This window comes from Phoxinus phoxinus (genome assembly GCF_949152265.1).
Source record: "Phoxinus phoxinus genome assembly, chromosome: 23".
NCBI lineage: Eukaryota > Metazoa > Chordata > Actinopteri > Cypriniformes > Leuciscidae > Phoxinus > Phoxinus phoxinus.
In genome coordinates this window covers 23,948,705-23,966,439 of record NC_136898.1, presented here as the reverse complement: position 1 = coordinate 23,966,439, position 17,735 = coordinate 23,948,705, and the positions used below count along the sequence as shown (strand labels likewise).

The following is a 17,735-nucleotide window of genomic DNA, read 5'->3' as shown; positions in this document are numbered from 1 at the left end:
GTTTACTTTTTTTTTACTCTATGTACTCTTATTTTTGTGAAGCACTTTTTATGTGCTATATAAATAAATAAATGAAATGAAACAACGAATCAGAGCGCAAAAAACAACACACCACAGAAATATTGTTTATGTATGAAATTTATTGATTTGAACACAACAGTATAAGACAGTCACACACTAGCGGGCCAGATTGTGTATTGATCACACAAACACACCGATGTTGAGTCGCTCGAGCCGGCGCTGAAACGAGAAGAGCAGAAGAGAGGAGTTAGGGCAGAAACACACTCCTCGGTCATCATGAACAACACGAGATGAGATCGACCCTCATGCAAGAGTGTGTAATCCTTCCCCTCAGTCAGGGTCAGATGGGTAGTGTGTTTAATCATTGGGTCAGTTCAAATCATCAATCTCGGAATATAAAGATCAATACAAAGTATATTAACCAGTCGGCTGAACGGAATATAAACTGTTCTCTACCTTTTGCTGATAAAGCACCAGACCTCTCCGCTCGCCGCACATCAGCGCACGTGGACAGAAGAAATGAGATCTTCTTCTTCTTCTTCTTCTGTGTGCATTACTTCAGCCAGAGTCTCTTCAGTGACGCGTTACTGCCGCCCGCGGTGGCGCTCGGTATTACCAGACTGACGCGAGCTTCATGAAGCTCCGAACCTATTCGACTCCTTTGTTCCGAATCAGTGATTCGGAGCTTGTCTAAAAAGGTAGCCAGGGTAACAAAAAGGAAACAACGTAATACATTTACAGCGTATGAGAGGCCACAAAAGGGGAATTTACAAATGTCTGTTTGCATTGCTTTAGGATGAACAGAGAGAACAGAGCTTTGGATAGTTTACATATACTCTTCTAGATCAATTTTGAATAAGGTTGATGTTTTTCTAGCTTTCTTCGCCAAGTCACGTGATTTCAACAAAGAGGCTTTGATATATCAAATCGTTGCAACATTGTTTCGAAACATTTATGTATTTGTGTATGTATGTATGTATTTATTTATTTTATACCTAACTGTACCCTTATTCTGAATTGTATACTATTATCCCTAGGACTTTTATTTATTTATTTCTGTAGTTGTTTTGCTCTTATTCTTGTTCTTTTTCTGTTTTGTTTTTGCGTATATTGTTCAACATTTGCATTTCAACATGTATAATATTAATGAATAATAAAAAAGATTTGGTTAACCAACGAACGAGTTAATTGATCGTGGGTCAGTTTTATGAGGACAAATTTAATAAATGTATGCATGTGTAATAAAAAAGAAGAATGATACTTGGCTAATTGACATAGTTTGCCATGTCCTGCCCAATAACAACACACACAGCAAGCACCACACATTGAAATAAAATAACACAAATTTGACAGAAACTTTTATATTGATTGGTATTTCATTATTTGAAGAATACTTTTAACAGATTGCATGAAAACTTATCATTTGGGCGGAGTGTGTACGTCAGCGGCGTTTCCAGCGAATCAAGTTTTGCAAATAGTTTCCCCCCGATTTAATCAGTTTTGAAAAGCTTCAACTGAATTATACCTTGGATTCAAACCAGTGAAAAAGAAAGAAAGAAAGAAATATGTGAGTATCAGGAATGAATTTTTGATCACTCAGTGATGCATCCTAAAACTTTTAAAGTCGCCCTGAGGTTGTTAATATGCCTTTGCGGTGTTTTTAATATGCTTTAGACAAACTATGTGTAAATTCATACCATTCAACACCATTTCTGAGTATTTTCTCTTTAAAACTGCAGTGAACCAAACCAAAGACAGTCTCAAAAACACGGGTTGAAATCGCTGGTGTTTCTGACGTCACAAACTACCCTGTAACCAATCAGATCAACGTGTGATCGTCAACGAGTGGATCTCTGAGCTGAGTCAGTGAGTGAGTGGAGGCGGGGCTAATTTGCATATTAATAGAATACTAAATATACTAAATGAGGCAAGGGTGATACAATCAAGAGATAAATTCAAGCTATTTTAAGGCATGGATAATACATTTTTTTTCAAGGAAAAAACACTTAAATATGTAATTTTGGTGATCAGAGATGAGTTTTAAGGGATAAAATTATTGACTACAGGGGGACTTTAAGAGAAGAAATTATTACTTTTAATTTGAAAAGAGGCGAGGCGTTCCGGAAGTGCACGTCGCAATTTCGAGTCAGCTGATGAGTGCAGTTCCGCTTCTGCGCGGTGGGGGTCAGCTGACAGATGTTCGCTGCCTCAGTGAAATAAAAACACCTGCGCGATCATCAGAGATCAGCAGCAGCAGCAGCGGCGCGATGAGTCTTGGCACCCCGCGATCCCTGGCCTCGTCCGGGCAGAAGAACATCCAGGACATCCGCCACCCGCTGTGCGCCGCCGAGGAGAGCGCGTCGAGCCGCAGCGCAGATGCGCTGATCCACCCCGGCAGCGGTGCCGCTACTGGAGGAGGAGGAGGAGAGAAGGTGAGATCCACACACCAACACACTCCACCGTCCGCGGGACACACTCCCCTGTCCGCGGGACACACTCCCCTGTCCGCGGGACACACCGCGAGAGCCCTGGGCAGGCAGCAGTCGAGTCCGAGACGCGGGCCAGTTAAACAGTGGCAGTATGTGTCTGGAAACCAGGCGTTTCTCCAGCCTCAAACTGTAAACAGTGCAATTCCATCAGTATGCATCCATATATCTAGTCATTCCATGGGAATACCACGCTTTTAGACAATGGTGCCATAGTCATATCTAATAGATATCAACTGAAGATAGTGTAAATAACAAAAAAAACAAAAAGTCTTGGAAGTACAGTAGTAAATAAAACAAAGATGATTGGTGTACGTTTTACTAGAAAATACTTCATTTCACGTTTAATTCCATGTCTTGCCATTTCTTGTTTTTAAAATGTAATCTGAATGAAGATTATTTCAAAGTAAATCCAACTCATTTCCCCCACAGTGCTTTTTTAAAAATATGCATCGTGGTATGTTTTTCTACTGTAGTGTTATCTTGGCTTTTGACCATGAACCCATAACATGATTTGTTTTTACCATATTAATACCATGGTTTATTGGTCATGTACTATGTTCCATGTAATGCCATGGCATATGAATATGGTGGTTATTCAGGATTGGTGATGATATACCACAGTTGATGTATGTTACCATCACAGTGTTTTTTGTGGGTTGGACGGAGTGCCTTTTTTTATTTTTGCTCATAATAAAAATAACGTACATCAATATAAACAGCAGCTTATATTTTTCTGGTGTTTTGCGTAAGAAGCAGAGAGATTTGATGAATGAGTATGAAATTAAATTCATGTGATCTCCAAGCTTTCAGTTGTTTATAATGATGTGTGTTGCACGCCCAAAATTAAGTATTTATTTTTGTCCAGAAAATTTAAATCACTAAATTTAGACTTGATGGAAAAGGGAAGTTACGGTGAAAATTGAAGAACGAATGATTTGTATATGAATATCATGTGATGGAGCATTGCTAGATGAATTATAATAACGGTAGTATTAAAGTGTGTGTGTGTGTGTGCAGTGAAAGCTGTAGATGTGTGTATCATGCCTGTGTTCCTGCACAATAGAGTTGTGTAGAGCGAGGCTGAGACGCTCTCCGACTCCATTGTTTATTGTGTTTTTCACAGACATCACTCTTGTCACATTTCCACTGTGGCTTCCCTGTTTATTGGATATTTTATTTTAGTGTGAATGCTGGGAATTGTTGTTTAGTTCATATATTAATAATTATATTCTATATAATTTTAGCTTTTTATTTGTATCTTCTGTACTTCATTCATATTAAAGATGGATGGACTGAGATTGTAAGATCATGGGCTGTGTGTAGATTCAGCACTGAAATAATTTGTAACTTTTGCTCAAATTTGGTGTGTCTTTGCAGATTACTGTTAATAAGCAGAAACTCACGTTTGTGATTCTGACACTGTAAACATTTTGGGAAAACTGGATTTTTCTAAATATATATTTACCGTATAATAAATTGTATTGGAGCTGCACGATTCTGGATAAAGTGAGAATCAAGATTACGATTTTCAAAGTAAACATAATAACATGTAATTTACTTGAGGTTCTGACAAATGTTAATTGCTGCAGTTTATTAAAAAAATACTAAAAAAATAATAATTTGAATGACTGGATGTATCAATTGTTGTTGAATGAATATATTGAGTGAATAATTCAACGACTCACTCAAAGACTCGCTTCATTGCTTCCGTGGACATCAGTGTTTTTATCCGAACTATAACTTTTATCCCAGTTCTTCTGTAATAATCTGAGTTATTGTAAGACATAAATAATGATACTGTTGTGTGGTTTAAAAGACTGTTTGTGAAGCGGTTTCATACCAACACATGATCTCTATCGTGGAGCTCTAGCGTAATGTAATGTTAGGGTGACGCACGATGCCAGTTCCTCGGTCCTCTTGGGTAATGCATATTTTCCTGGTAAAAACAAGTAAATAATTAACTCGCTGGTTTGTGATAATTGCCTTATCTTATCCAGTTTTCTTGGAAACTGTTTTAGATTTTTTTTTTTTTTTTCTGAAATAGCAATAATTTTATGCTGATTAAATTAAGGACCCCCTCAAACATGAGATGGTTCATCTCAACATCCTTGAAATAAAATTCACAAAAATCTAAACGTGTATGTAGGTCCAAATCAGTAGAAAAGCTCAAAAATCTGTTCACTGACGTGTTTTTCACAACTTCACAAAAATCACTGTTATCCGTACAACTTTCCCAGTGACTAGACTCTTTAAGTCAATCACAAGTATTTTATTTGACAATACAAATAGCAAAAATCTTTAAAACGTGCTCTGTGTAGTTTTTGTTTTGTGACTGACCCTTTTATGAATACATTTCCTGTTATAATTTATTGTGTTACTTTTGAAACTCCCATGCATATGGTTGCATAAGAAAACATTGAGTTGTGGGTATTCAGGTTTGTGACAGCCATGAAGAGTGACCACAAGTAGCCTATAAGTTGTGTTTCTCTAAAGCTATTGGTGGATCTCATGTGATTGACAGGTGATTGCCCCGCCCTCATCATCAGAGAAGAGATGCAAGCGGAGGGGGAAGTTATTCAAGATTATGAGCCACATGAATTCACAATAATGATGTGCACGGATACATAATTTATAACATTTGCAATATTCTATAAAAAACAAAACAAGAATTAGGCTATCCATGTTGATTTCATGTTGATTTTAAAGTAAATGCTACTTGTTTTGATATGTTTTAGTGTGACACTTTTTGGGGCCAGTGTATCCCTCATTGGTCATTCTTAGTCACGAGTGAAATTGTCTGTTTACACACACTGTGTGTGACTCCAGACCGTAAGTTCATGAACTTTGACAAATCTACTGAGTTGTTAATTTCTGTGGACTGTGAAGAAAGGGAACGAAGCAGAAGGACACCGGCAGTCTTGAGTGATGAAGAGTTTTCTTCTGGCTTTACGTCTAAGATCACCACAGGCCTCACTGTTCATTGGTTTAGCAGCACATCCCCAACTCTTCTTGAGTTTTGACTATTGCGGCTTGATCTTCAAATCGGCTCAATCTGGAAGTAAACACTGTTTTAGAATGACAGAAAGATTAAAAACAAATGCAGAGGAGAGGTGTGTCGCATACGGGCTGTGAGAGGGCTGTGCGCTGCCCCTCGACTGTCGGTTCAGCAGACAGAAGGCCAGCACTAGTTCGAGAGCTCAACAGTGGGCATGTGATCAGGAAAAAGCTGTCACAGTTTCCTAAATGCTGGGTCTGAAAATAGGATGTTCGCTCTGTGTAATTCCAACATTTTGCTGCAGGTTTCATGTTGTGAATGAGGTTTTTGCCTTTAAAAAGTCAAATGAGAAATATATACAATTCAGTTCAAAAGTCTCACCAAGTCTGCACTTATTTGATAAAAAATACAGCAATGTGAAATATTATTACAATTTAAACTGTTGTTTTTTTTAAAATTGAAAATATCCTTAAATCACTTTAAGCATACCTCTGTTTTGTGTGCTATGTTTGTGAGTGATTTATCATGTAGTGTGACGTGCACAAGGCTTCATAAGATCAAGCGCAGGATGATGTTTGACGTCACGGTCTTCACAGTGTGGTTTAGCGCTCTGCATCATGTGACTGAAGAGTTGAGTTACTGAAGGCTCCAGAGACGTGCGTTTGAAATTGAATAATAGCTTACTTGCTGAATACAATGCATTATATAATGCATACTGCCTACTATTGATTGAAAATATATTTTAAAGTGAAATACACCCGTTGGTTGTTCTAAGATAAGGATCAGACTGTAGTGATAGTTTTGTTCAGCCGGTCTACTAGAATAAGCTTTCATGATTGAATCAGTGCTCAACATTAAAGGTGGGGTATGTGATTTGCAAAACGGCCGGCAGATTTAGAAAATACACAACTCAAATGGTCCTACCTTCTTTCCTTTGACTCCACCCATTCAAAGAACATGGACATGGATGGGGGGGGGGGGGGGGGGGGATGGTATGACGATTGATTGACGCACTTACTGTCCAATGATTCTAGGTGGTCTTGGAAATGATTGGCTGGAGTTTTTCGAGTCCTGCCCGTTCCACAGATGATTAAATTGCTTAATTTTTATTTCAGTGCTTCTAACTCAGTAAGTGGGTTAGGAATAGGATTTTAAGTGATTTTGAAAAAATGGCCAACAAAGAGAATTACATACCCCACCTTTAAGCTTTGTGCTTGTCCTTCGCACAGGTAAATCGGTCATTCGTTTTTTGGGTATCGTTTTAATTTTAGCGATTCTGCTTCTTAGCGATTCCCATTTTCGATTCCAGTACGGTAAAAGCATTTATTCAACCTTATTTCTATCATGACAACTCTCACCTGGTTTATAGCATGTTGATGGATATGACGATGTTAATGTATTTGGTCTTGGCAGAATAGATCTGCTACGCTGCTGCTGTTGGTTATTGCTGCTGCAGAGCATCTGTACAGATCTGCTATCCGCCCCATAGCAGATCTGTACAGGTGGATCTGGGGAAGGTGGGGGGTTTCAGACAAACTCCGAAAGTGCGCTGCAAACTGCTATAGTGAATGATAACCAGCCATTCAAGTGTTGAGCAGCGAGCTCATTGGCTGCAGATGCGACATGAACCAATCAGCTGTGCCAAGTAGTTAAAGGACTTGTTCACTTTTAAAAAAACTTTTGCTGATAATTTACTCACCCCCATGTCATCCAAGATGTCCATGTCTTTCTTTCTTCAGTCGAAAGAAATGAAGGTTTTTGATGAAAACATTTCTCCATATAATGGACTTCAATGGGGACCAAACGGTTCAAGGTCCAGATGACAGTGTCAGCGTCGCTTCAACGGGCTTTAAACGACACCAGACGATGAATACGGGTCTTATCTAGCGGAACGATCGCTCATTTCAAAAATAAATAAAAAAGTTGTCAGTTTTATAAGCACAAATGCTCGCCTTGCTCTGTTCTGTGATGCGCGTTCGTGACGTCACGTGATACGCAATTACTTTTCGACTGAAGAAAGAAAGACATGGACATCTTGGATGACATGGGGGTGAGTAAATTATCAGCAAAAGTTTTTTTAAAAGTGAACTAATCCTTTAACTACTTGGCACAGCTGATTGGTTCATGTCGCATCTGCAGCCAATGAGCTCGCTGCTCAACACTTGAATGGCTGGTTATCATTCACTATAGCAGTTTGCAGCGCACTTTCGGAGTTTGTCTAAAACCCCCCACCTTCCCCAGCTCTTATCTCAGAGCCACACACACACACACACACACACACACACACACACACACACACACACACACACACACGTCATGCTGCTTGTATTACTGTGATCTTAAATTACCAAATGCCTGGTTTCTGCACTGCTACATATCACACGTAAAGTAGCCTAAGTGACCTTTTCTATTGCTGTTGTTTCCGAATAGGAAATTGTAAATAATATTTAAGGTGGGTTTAAAAAAAAGAATATGGTATTTCTATAACTGCAGATGTGGCACTGAAGGGTTATTGCGTAAGTTGTGGTTGTTGTCTACCATTGCTGGATTTACCAACAAAATCTGTTTGAATGACCTTTTCTTTGTTTTAATTCGTAGGGTTGATCTGTGTGTACATTCCTTCACGTTTAGATTTAAGGTCCGAAATTCTCGTCCAAAATTTTCGCACGTTAAAAAATAAATTCGACCTCACCTTGTCAATCACGTTTACACACTGCCTCAGAAACGTTTGTCTGTCACACCAAAATTCGGATCGGGTTCGATTTTCTTGCGTTTTTCACATCCATCGCAAGCATTTTGACAGGCGTTCAGAGCCACAGAATGTCGAATAGTACGAAAAAATGCTTACGAAAATATCAGACTCTGAGTGCAAGGACCTTTACTCTGTACAATATCAGTTTTGTTCCATAAGTCAGTCTGGTTTCTTATCCCCGCCCCCAGGACCTGAGCCTGCCCAATGGGACTCCAGTAGAGACCTCAAGCCCCGCCTCCTCCTCATCTCTGCTGAACCGGCTGCAGCTCGACGACGATCTGGACGGAGAAACTCGAGACCTGTTCGTGACCGTAGACGATCCTAAGAAACACGTGTCTACGATGGAGACGTACATCACCTACAGAGTCTGCACAAAGGTCAGAGGGCAAAGACTTTATTAACAACCAAATGCTGTTTTTATTCGTGCAGTTATTCAAAACTTACACATGCATGAAGGATCAGCCTCTTCAGACAGATGTCATTGGTTGATGTGGCTTCGTGGTTGATCTGAACTGTTGTTCCCTAAACTCAGTTTGCTCCAGTTTGACTGTGTCTGTAAATCACTGCATTAAAGCGGCGGCTGAAGCAGTTGTGTAACTCTAGTGGCGGCTGTTTGCAGTGTTGAAACATGCTCACCGCGGCACTTTCTGGAGCTCAGAGTCATATAGAGGTGCTAATGAAAACCTGTCACTCCCTGTCAGCCCTTTATAAACTCATTGCTGTTTTTTATTTTTTTGTGGATTGTAAAAGAAAAAGGGTTAACACAGTCATAACAACTATTATAGTATTTAATTATATTTAAGTTAGCTTTTATTTTAAGTTGAGTTAATTTAGTATTTCAACTTAATGTGCGTTCACGCCATGATAACCTTTATTTAGAAAAAAACCTTTCGAAATGAAAAACCATGGAAGTTCAACGTTTGGGAATCCTGTATAAGACACAACATATTTGATAAATACAGTAAAATAAGTAATATTGTGAAATATTTATATAATTTAAAATGTCAGTTTTCTATGTTAATATATAGTAAAATGTAATTTATTCCTGTGATCAAAGCTTCAGTCTTCAGTGTCACATGACCCTTCAGAAATCATTCTGATACGATGATTTGCTGCTTAAGATACATTTCTTATTATCAATATTGGAAACCGTTGTGCTTCTTGATATTTGTGTGAATACTGTGATACATTTTGTTCAGGATTCTTTGAAGAATATGAGCATTAATCTGAAATAGAAATCTGTTGTAACATTATTTATAGATGTCTTTACTGTCACTTTTGATCAAATAAATGTGTCCTTGCTGAATACAAGTATTAATTGCTTTAATAAAAAGTTGTTATTGACCGTTTTTTTTGCTTCTGCGTGACCGGCAGACCACCAGGACAGAGTTTGACCTGCCTGAGTACTCGGTAAGGCGACGCTACCAGGACTTCGACTGGCTGAGGAACAAACTAGAGGAAAGCCAACCCACTCACCTTATTCCAGTAGGTAGAGGAAACCCCCCCACAGCTCTACTCGCAAACCCCTTCGCTTCAAGCTTTTGTGCTCTGTATAACTAGTTATTTAATGTTGCAGGGACTCATGGTTTGAGTTATTTCAAACCATGCGATCGACTACATTTTGTTGTTGTTTCTCCTTTCTGCTGCCGTTTAGCCCTTGCCTGAGAAGTTTGTAATGAAGGGAGTGGTGGACCGTTTTTCAGAGGAGTTCGTGGATACCAGAAGAAAGGCACTAGACAAGTTCCTCAAACGCGTAGCGGATCATCCGGTGCTCTCCTTCAACGAACACTTCAATGCATTTCTCTCAGCAAAGGTGAGTGCGTTAAAGGAACACTTTGACTTTTTGTGACTTTAGCTTATTCACTGTTAATAGGAAAATGTTGGCGTTATTTAGTCACTTATTGGGAGCAGTATGCTAGCTGGAGCCATTTACCTCCAGTCTTTGTGCTAAGCTAGGCTAGCGGTGGGTGCGTCAGACAGAGTTACGGCACGCACGGAGATGAGAAGGGTGTGTGTGGACTTATCTAACTCTGGGGGATACGGGGAATAAAGTCACAAAAAGTCGCCGTGTTCCTTAAAGTCAGCATGAAAAGCAAAATGTGTTTTTTAAAAGCATGTTATTGATCTTATTGTGAACGATTCATCCATGTATACGTTTAATTTTTGTGAATTTTTTTGACCTTGTAATGTTTAATCAAAAAATCATACTTGGATCTTCCAGTAAAATGACAGTCTTGTCTCTGGTGATGTATACTAGACCCCTTCAATCATTTAGTCCACTTAAACTCCGCCCCTCGCATTTATCTGCTATCTTTACTGACAATCCGGTTCACTCAGATGTACGTCACAATACAGAAGAAAAGACGGGTCTGCTTCTGTTCAATCGTGACTTTAATATTCTTTAGGGTTTTGTTTTGAAGGTTTTCTAAATACTTTAGTGAACTTTTGAGTCCAAACTGACCATATCAATTTAAGGAATAATTTTTAAATCAAAATGTAGAAACATAACCCAAGTGTACAGGAATTATAAATGATTTGTATGGTTTCTCTCAGTGTCCTGTGCTGGCGTTGAGTTGGATTACTAATGCTGGAAACCCCTTAATAGCTGTTTATGACCAGATCCAGATGTGTTGTTGAGAGTGGCCCGACAACATTGAGCTCTTGAAATATGTTAATAGTATATATATATTCAGAGATGGAAAGCATGTTTTAGAAACTCAGTGGGATTTCATTGGGCTTGCCAGCAGTTTTTATTCTTTTGGCCGTTTGACAGAATTGATGTACTGTATGCTTGACTTTTCAGGACTTGAATAAGCGTCAAGGCCTGGCTCTGCTGACTAAAATGGGGGAATCCGTGAAGTATGTGACGGGTGGTTATAAACTGAGAGGACGGCCAATTGAGTTTGCCGCCATGGGCGACTATCTGGACATGTTCACACAGAAACTGGGCACCATTGACCGGATAGCACAGAGAATCATCAAAGAGCAATCAGGTAAAGATCGTCCCTCTCGCCCTCTAGCATTGCATATGTCCTTTAAACCCAATCGAATACACTTCTGTTCAAAATCTTTTCTTGAAAGAAATTAATACTTTTATTCAGCAAGGATGCATTAAGTTGATAAAAATGACCGTAAATCACATAATGTTACAAAAATATTGATATTTCAAATAAAAGCTGTTGTTCTATGCTTTCTATACAGAATCCTGAAAAATCATGAAGAAAATTTGATACTTTTTATGATTTCCATAAGTATTAAGCAGCACAACTGTTTTCAACATTGATAATAATCATAAATGTTTCTTGAGCATCAAATCATCATATTAGAGTGATTTCTGAAGGATCATGTGACGCTGAAGACTGGAGTAATGATGCTGACAATTCAGCTTTGATCAATATTGAATATTGCACTATGTATTTGGTCTTGGTGAACTAGATCTGCATTTTCAATGCTTTAGCTGTTTTTAGTCTTTAGCAAACACTATTTTGCTGCACATCAGAACTATATTCTGTGGTTTTCCTCTTGTGATGGATGTTTCTGGGAATTTGGCCTTTGTGTTTCCTCATATTTATTATCCTGTGAAACTAGAAGTCATAGCTGGACAATTTCATGTTCTTGTTCACCCTGGTGTGCTAAAAAAAAAAATATATTGCCATAAATATACTTCAGAGATATTTTACTCATAAGAATTTTTAGCGGTGCCAGTAATTGTGGCCAACGTGTTTTGGTGAAAAACATTTATTCCATAATGTTCCATTTTCAATTGTTTTACTTCAATGAAAGTTGAAAGGCTAGATTTTTGATCAAAAGGATAAAAAATTCACATTTATTTTCACAGCCATCTTTTATCATATTTACGAAGGGTGCCATTAATCTGACCATGACTGTATTTATTTAGAAAATGTATTATATCAGGGCTGGGTACCGACCGAATTGCCTCGATACTATTGAGTAAAATGACTTGTTGTTCGGTACCAGATTTCGAAACCTAAGGGGTTAATTCGTCAGCGTCAGTGAAACTCTAAGTATGCAGCATGTATGATGTATGATGTGCCCAAATCAAGTGCTGGCTGTGGCGAGGCATCCAGGATAAACTCTAGTTTACGTCGGCGCGATCACTGCAATGCAATGAATGGCGCAGACAAGCACCACGAGCGCCGCACATGCTGTGAAGTAAAGGGATCCGTGCGTCTGGACCATTCATTGACGCATAACATCAAGGATTCATATTTAAATGGTCCCTTTGCGGTATAATATTCTCACTTTGACAACATTTCATTTCAGACAAAATGAAAATGAAACGGAAAGGACAGAACTGGGCAAAAATAAAATGGAAATTTGAAAAAAAAAAAACATTATGTAATTTTTGTTAAATTGAACACTTTCATGATTTAAATTAATTACACATTAATCTAGGCATCATGTAAAGTGTCCGTATCCTTAAGGTAAGGTTAGCTGCATTAACAGTTTACAGTTCAGTTCTTGATGTTTTTTTCCATAAAATTGGTATCGATAAAAGTATTATGGTATCAATATCTAATTTTTTGAATGATACCCAGCCCTAATATCAGGCTTTCTCAAACCAACACCGTTTTCTTGAAAAACATTTTTATCCTATTTTCAGTGGCCTAGAATCAATTATTTCGCTTGTAGCAAGGTTACCACACCTTAAGACATTGTTCACATGTTTTTGTCCATAAAACGCTCTTGGGTGTAGGACTAATTTCTTACGCATATAATCCCAAGCCTCCGCTATATATATTGGTCTGCGTGTGTATATTGGTCCATCACAGACAACCTAAAATAAAGCATCAATATAAAGTCTAAAGCCTGGTCCTCTCTCGTCCTTCACTGTCGTCACTCCTGCTTTTCCCCTCCCAGAGCTCCTCCTGGGACTCGGTGTGGTGTGCATATGTCCTCATTAGCACTCGTGCCAATGGCCTCGCTCCTTTCCCACTGCTTTCAGCCCCGCCCTGCTGGCCACACACCCACGAGACTGCACACGACTCGACTCCTCCGGCCCGTGGTGGACGGCGACGGCTCCTCCGGCTTCGGGGCAGCGAGTCCTTTCCCTGCTTGTGCTTAGCAGCACACAAACGCAACCATTTTTCCCTTCGCTAAACTAGCAAAAGTGGATTCGGACACGACCCAAGTGCACTTAGACCATGTGTTTAGATCCTTAAAATAAGGCCCATTGAGTTACAAACAAAACTATTCAGCAACAATTACTTTCTTCCGACTTCAGCTTCACAGATAAACTTCCTATCCGCCCGAGTCCACCAGTCTCTTCTTATTCCCTCCGTGCCAATCACTGCAATAAGACACAGGTGTTAGTTGTGCTGCCTTTTGTAAATTGCTATCCATGTAGGATGTTTCAAATCAGACTTATAAGGTTCAGTTAGGATACAACTAGGGGTGTAACGGTTCACAAAATTCATGGTTCGGTTCGATACGATACACTTGTCACGGTTCGGTATGTTTTCGATACAGAAATGCCAGAGAAATTTCCTTGATTTAAATTTTTTGTATTATATTTTTATTAAAACTAACATCATAAAGTATGATATTTTTTTTATTTTGAGCAATGATGGAGCTATACTTGACTTTTCTTAGGAGCATATAAAACAAAACAGCTCCTTGGACAAAATGAAATGTAATATTGTAGTAGTTATAAACAGGTTTATTTTAGTTCAGATTAACATTTGAGGGCAGCAATTGTATTCATAATGTCAAAATAAAACCGACGTAATGTTACTTGAAAGCATTATAGCTTTACTATTCCTGCCAACTAAATTTTGGTCGGCAAGAAAAATGGTCCAACGAACCGTTCGGTTTGAAAATCCGTACCAAAAACCGAACCGAAAGCCTCGTACCGAACGGTTCAATACGAATACGTGTATCGTTACACCCCTAGATGCTAACTTTTGAAGGCAGTTGTCTTTGTGGGAAATAGAAAGCAAGGCAAGTTTTGAAGCAGAGCCCATAAGTGGACTTTGGCAGTAATAATAAATGTCAATGTAAAAAGCGAGCTTTTTCCTTGTTTGTGCTCAGAATTCCTGCTGGAGTTGAGGGAGTACGGGCCTGTGTACTCGTCCTGGTCGTCGTTCGAGGAAGAGCTCCATGATCCCCTGGAGGGGGTGTCGGGGTGCGTGTCGAACTGCTCCAGCGCTCTGGACGAACTCACAGAGGACATGAGTGAGGAGTTTCTCCCTGTGCTCAAAGAATACGTCCTATACATCGAGTCCATGAAGGTGAGCGGCTCCCAGCTGAGCTTTTCAGACGTTTCTTCCCTCCGTGTGTGTGAATGATTTGATTTAACATTGAGGAGTGGCCAGTAGAGAATTCAGAGTAATCATGCCATTTGGAAAGAGACCATTTGGAGAATGCTTCACTTCCTTTCTAGTCTATGACTTTTCGCGAAGGGAATATAATGTTTTGGAATTATTTCTGGAATTATGTTCTCTCAAAACTAAGCCAAAGTTTAGTTACTGTGTGTTAAACTTGGAGTTTTAAATGGTTACAATACAAATTAATTTCTAATGATAATGTAATTTGGAAGTATAAATTGAAACGGCTGTTTTAAGCTGAAACACAGCATGGTTTCTTTTAACACCTGTTTTTTTCTGCACTTTTTACCCTAATTCTTTTTGCATTTCCTTGAATTGTTTTTATTAACCCACTTTTTCTTGTTTTAAACATGAATCTAACAAATTTAGTCAGGTTTTCCAACATGGTTAGAAAATAAGCAATATTTTTTTTCTCTCTAAACAACTCTTAATAAATTGCCCAGTTTTACTTTTGGAGTATGTACACTACCGTTCAAAAGTTTGAGTTAAGTAAGAATTAAGAAATGAATACTTTTATTCAAGGATAAATTCACAGGAATCACAGAAATACATTACATTTGACTATTTTCACATCACTATATATTTGAATTTTAGTGTATGCATCTTGTTTTAATTACTGCTTAGATATTTTTATCTAAAAATTAAAAATAAAGCAAAAAAAAAAAAAATCCATTATTGCAGTTTAGTGCATTATTTTGAGGAAATATTGTTATGCAACTCAACAGACAGTCATTTCCTCTGTCTTAACATGACACATCTTCACGATCAGCAAATCTAGCGAGACGAGTGGCCACTGTGCTGAGATCGGGCTTTATATTTCCTTCTTGAAAACTGCTCTAAAATTACTGACAGGACTTAAGAACGCATATAAACCAAACAAATTTCCAAGACTAAATAATTATATATTAAGGAAACTGAATGATAGTTCTGTCATTTACTGCTTTCCTGCAGACTAGACGTTTTTTTTTTTTAGCATTTCGTTTTAACATGATCATATTTCTTCTCTCCAAAGTGTCACTGCAGGACATTTACAGAGACATCCAAGAATTCTAGGAAGCAAGAAGCGTTTTAATAGCCTCCATATTTGTGTCATGGCTCCAGTGTAGAGAATATAGTGAACACATTTCATTAACCGCTCATATGCTGAAAAAGTGAAATTGGAGAATGTAAACTAATTCACAAACCTCTTATCGTTCGTTAGACTGTGCTTAAAAAGAGAGATCAAGTCCAGGCAGAATACGAAACAAAGTTGGAGGCAGTCGTGTTCAGGGAGGACAAAAAGACACCGGTGAGTTGCATTTGTTTTACTAACTCTGATCTGAAGTGATTTGCAAGGCTTTCAGAGGCTGTGACACACCGAGCCGACGCTGTTGAATTGGTGTCAGATCCGTCGGTGCACTGCACTGACACAAGGCTGTTCTAATGTTACGCCATATTACCTGAGCTTTCCAATGCGCAGCTATTTATGAGCCGCCTGGATCGAGCGTGTTGGATTTTTAAAGTTCAACATTCTGCCCTAAAATGATCAGCACGACTTACAAACTGTAAATCGTAGAGACTTGAAACTTTGAGGGATGGTGGTACCCACCCCGTCTACAACGTCACCAGTGCTCACCCCAATCGGCCTGACAGTGGCGCTACAGCGATCAAAAGCACATCTTGGATTTGATCCCCAAAATTCGAGTTGTTGAAAAACATACTTTTGCGAACTAGTCCTAAGTTTTTCGCCCGATCGAACCCAAACCAATGTAGAAAGATTCTCTAGTCTTACTGTCAATAATTATCTAAAACATTTCTAAATTTTGATTTACTTTGGCGATGCCAGAATGTTTGAAGTGGGTGTGGCCACTTTTACTAAAATGGCTAACTCTTGAACGGAATGTGATAATTTGACCAAAAGGACTCTATAAATTAAAACAGGGAAATGGCTTTAGATGTACAACAGGCAGACTTAAAAACTGGCATGTGGTGTCTTTGTCCAAGGTGATCTGATTGTCCATGAGGACCTTCACGTATCTCAAAAAAGACAGGTCCCGAGGACTGGAGTTGAGAACCACTGATTTATAGTATCGTTTTTTGTTTGTACACTAGCAGCCGTATATGTACAGTACAGTAGAGTTGAACTGTTAATGGTTGCAGATTACTATCACTGCAGTCTAGAGACAATAATAGCTGGGACTTTTATCCCCTCGGAGATCCGGCGTTCCCCCGTGAGCAAAAAGCTTACCATTCCCCTGATGAGATGGCGCAGACAGTGGAGGCACAGAAAACAGAAGAGGGGTAAGAGAGCTACAAGCTAAGCTAAAGGCTAACCCCTATATACTGGCCATCCCAAGTCTTTTTCTCACCAATAGCCGTTCACTTCACAACAAAATGGATAAGGTGTGAGTTTTTATTACTGTGTGATGATTATAACAGAGACTTTGCTGGATCAGAACATCCCAGACGTTGCTATCGTGCTAGCGGGCTGCGCCATCCTCAGAGCAGATAGAAATAGTCATTCTGGTTAGAGCAGAGGAGGTGGACTTTGTATTTACACAAACAGCAGCTGGTGTGCAAACGCCACGGTCAAAGAGTCACTGCTCTCAGGATTTCAGTATATGATGTTACTGTGTAGACTATAGGTCTGCAACCCTGCTCCTGGAGGGCCACTTCCCTGCAAAGTTTATATCCAACCTGCTTCAGCTTGTGAATTTTCAACCAATCCTGTTTAGCTGCTTCAGGTGTGTTTGATTAGGGTTGGAGGACAGTGGCCCTCCAGGAGCAGGATTGAAGACCTTTGGTGTAGACCTTTCTCGGTTGCTATAACAGCTGTCAATGTACCACCGCAAGCTAATGCTAGCGTAGCCATGGAGAAGCTACCCCGCTCCATCAGCCAGTATCTGTCGGCACAGAGCCAGCCCTCGGCCACATCTGGGACTCTCAGATCATCAGTCTCTGTCCCTGATCCCAGTATCCCTGAGCTGCAGACAGACCAGCCATGAAGACAGTCAAAGTGTGGACTAAGGAAGCCGCCTCAGGACTGTTTTGAAGACACAGCAAAAATTCCTGTCTGAGGAGACCGATCTGGAGGGGCATACATCAGCTGTTCTGTCATTTATAAACTTTAGGGCTGAGAATGTGTCTAGAAC

At 39.3% G+C, this 17,735-nt stretch overlaps 1 protein-coding gene across 4 annotated transcripts in view; it reads left to right on the top strand.

The window, feature by feature from the left end:
• The first annotated feature begins 2,086 nt into the window (after positions 1-2,086).
• Positions 2,087-17,735, top strand: part of snx30 (sorting nexin family member 30) — a 26,222-nt gene continuing 10,573 nt past the window's right edge. For 2 of the 4 annotated variants that reach the window (XR_013796053.1, XM_079598864.1), the window contains exons 1-7: positions 2,191-2,453; positions 8,446-8,634; positions 9,632-9,742; positions 9,912-10,070; positions 11,061-11,250; positions 14,309-14,508; positions 15,806-15,892. Coding sequence is in view for 2 of the 4 variants with exons in the window: in XM_079598864.1 (XP_079454990.1) it covers positions 2,289-2,453; positions 8,446-8,634; positions 9,632-9,742; positions 9,912-10,070; positions 11,061-11,250; positions 14,309-14,508; positions 15,806-15,892 (1,101 nt within the window). In the remaining 2 variants the exon portion in view is untranslated. Of the gene's footprint in view, positions 2,454-8,445; positions 8,635-9,631; positions 9,743-9,911; positions 10,071-11,060; positions 11,251-14,308; positions 14,509-15,805; positions 15,893-17,735 lie in introns of all 4 variants that reach the window. The other 2 variants (XM_079598863.1, XR_013796052.1) reach the window with 2 other exon arrangements.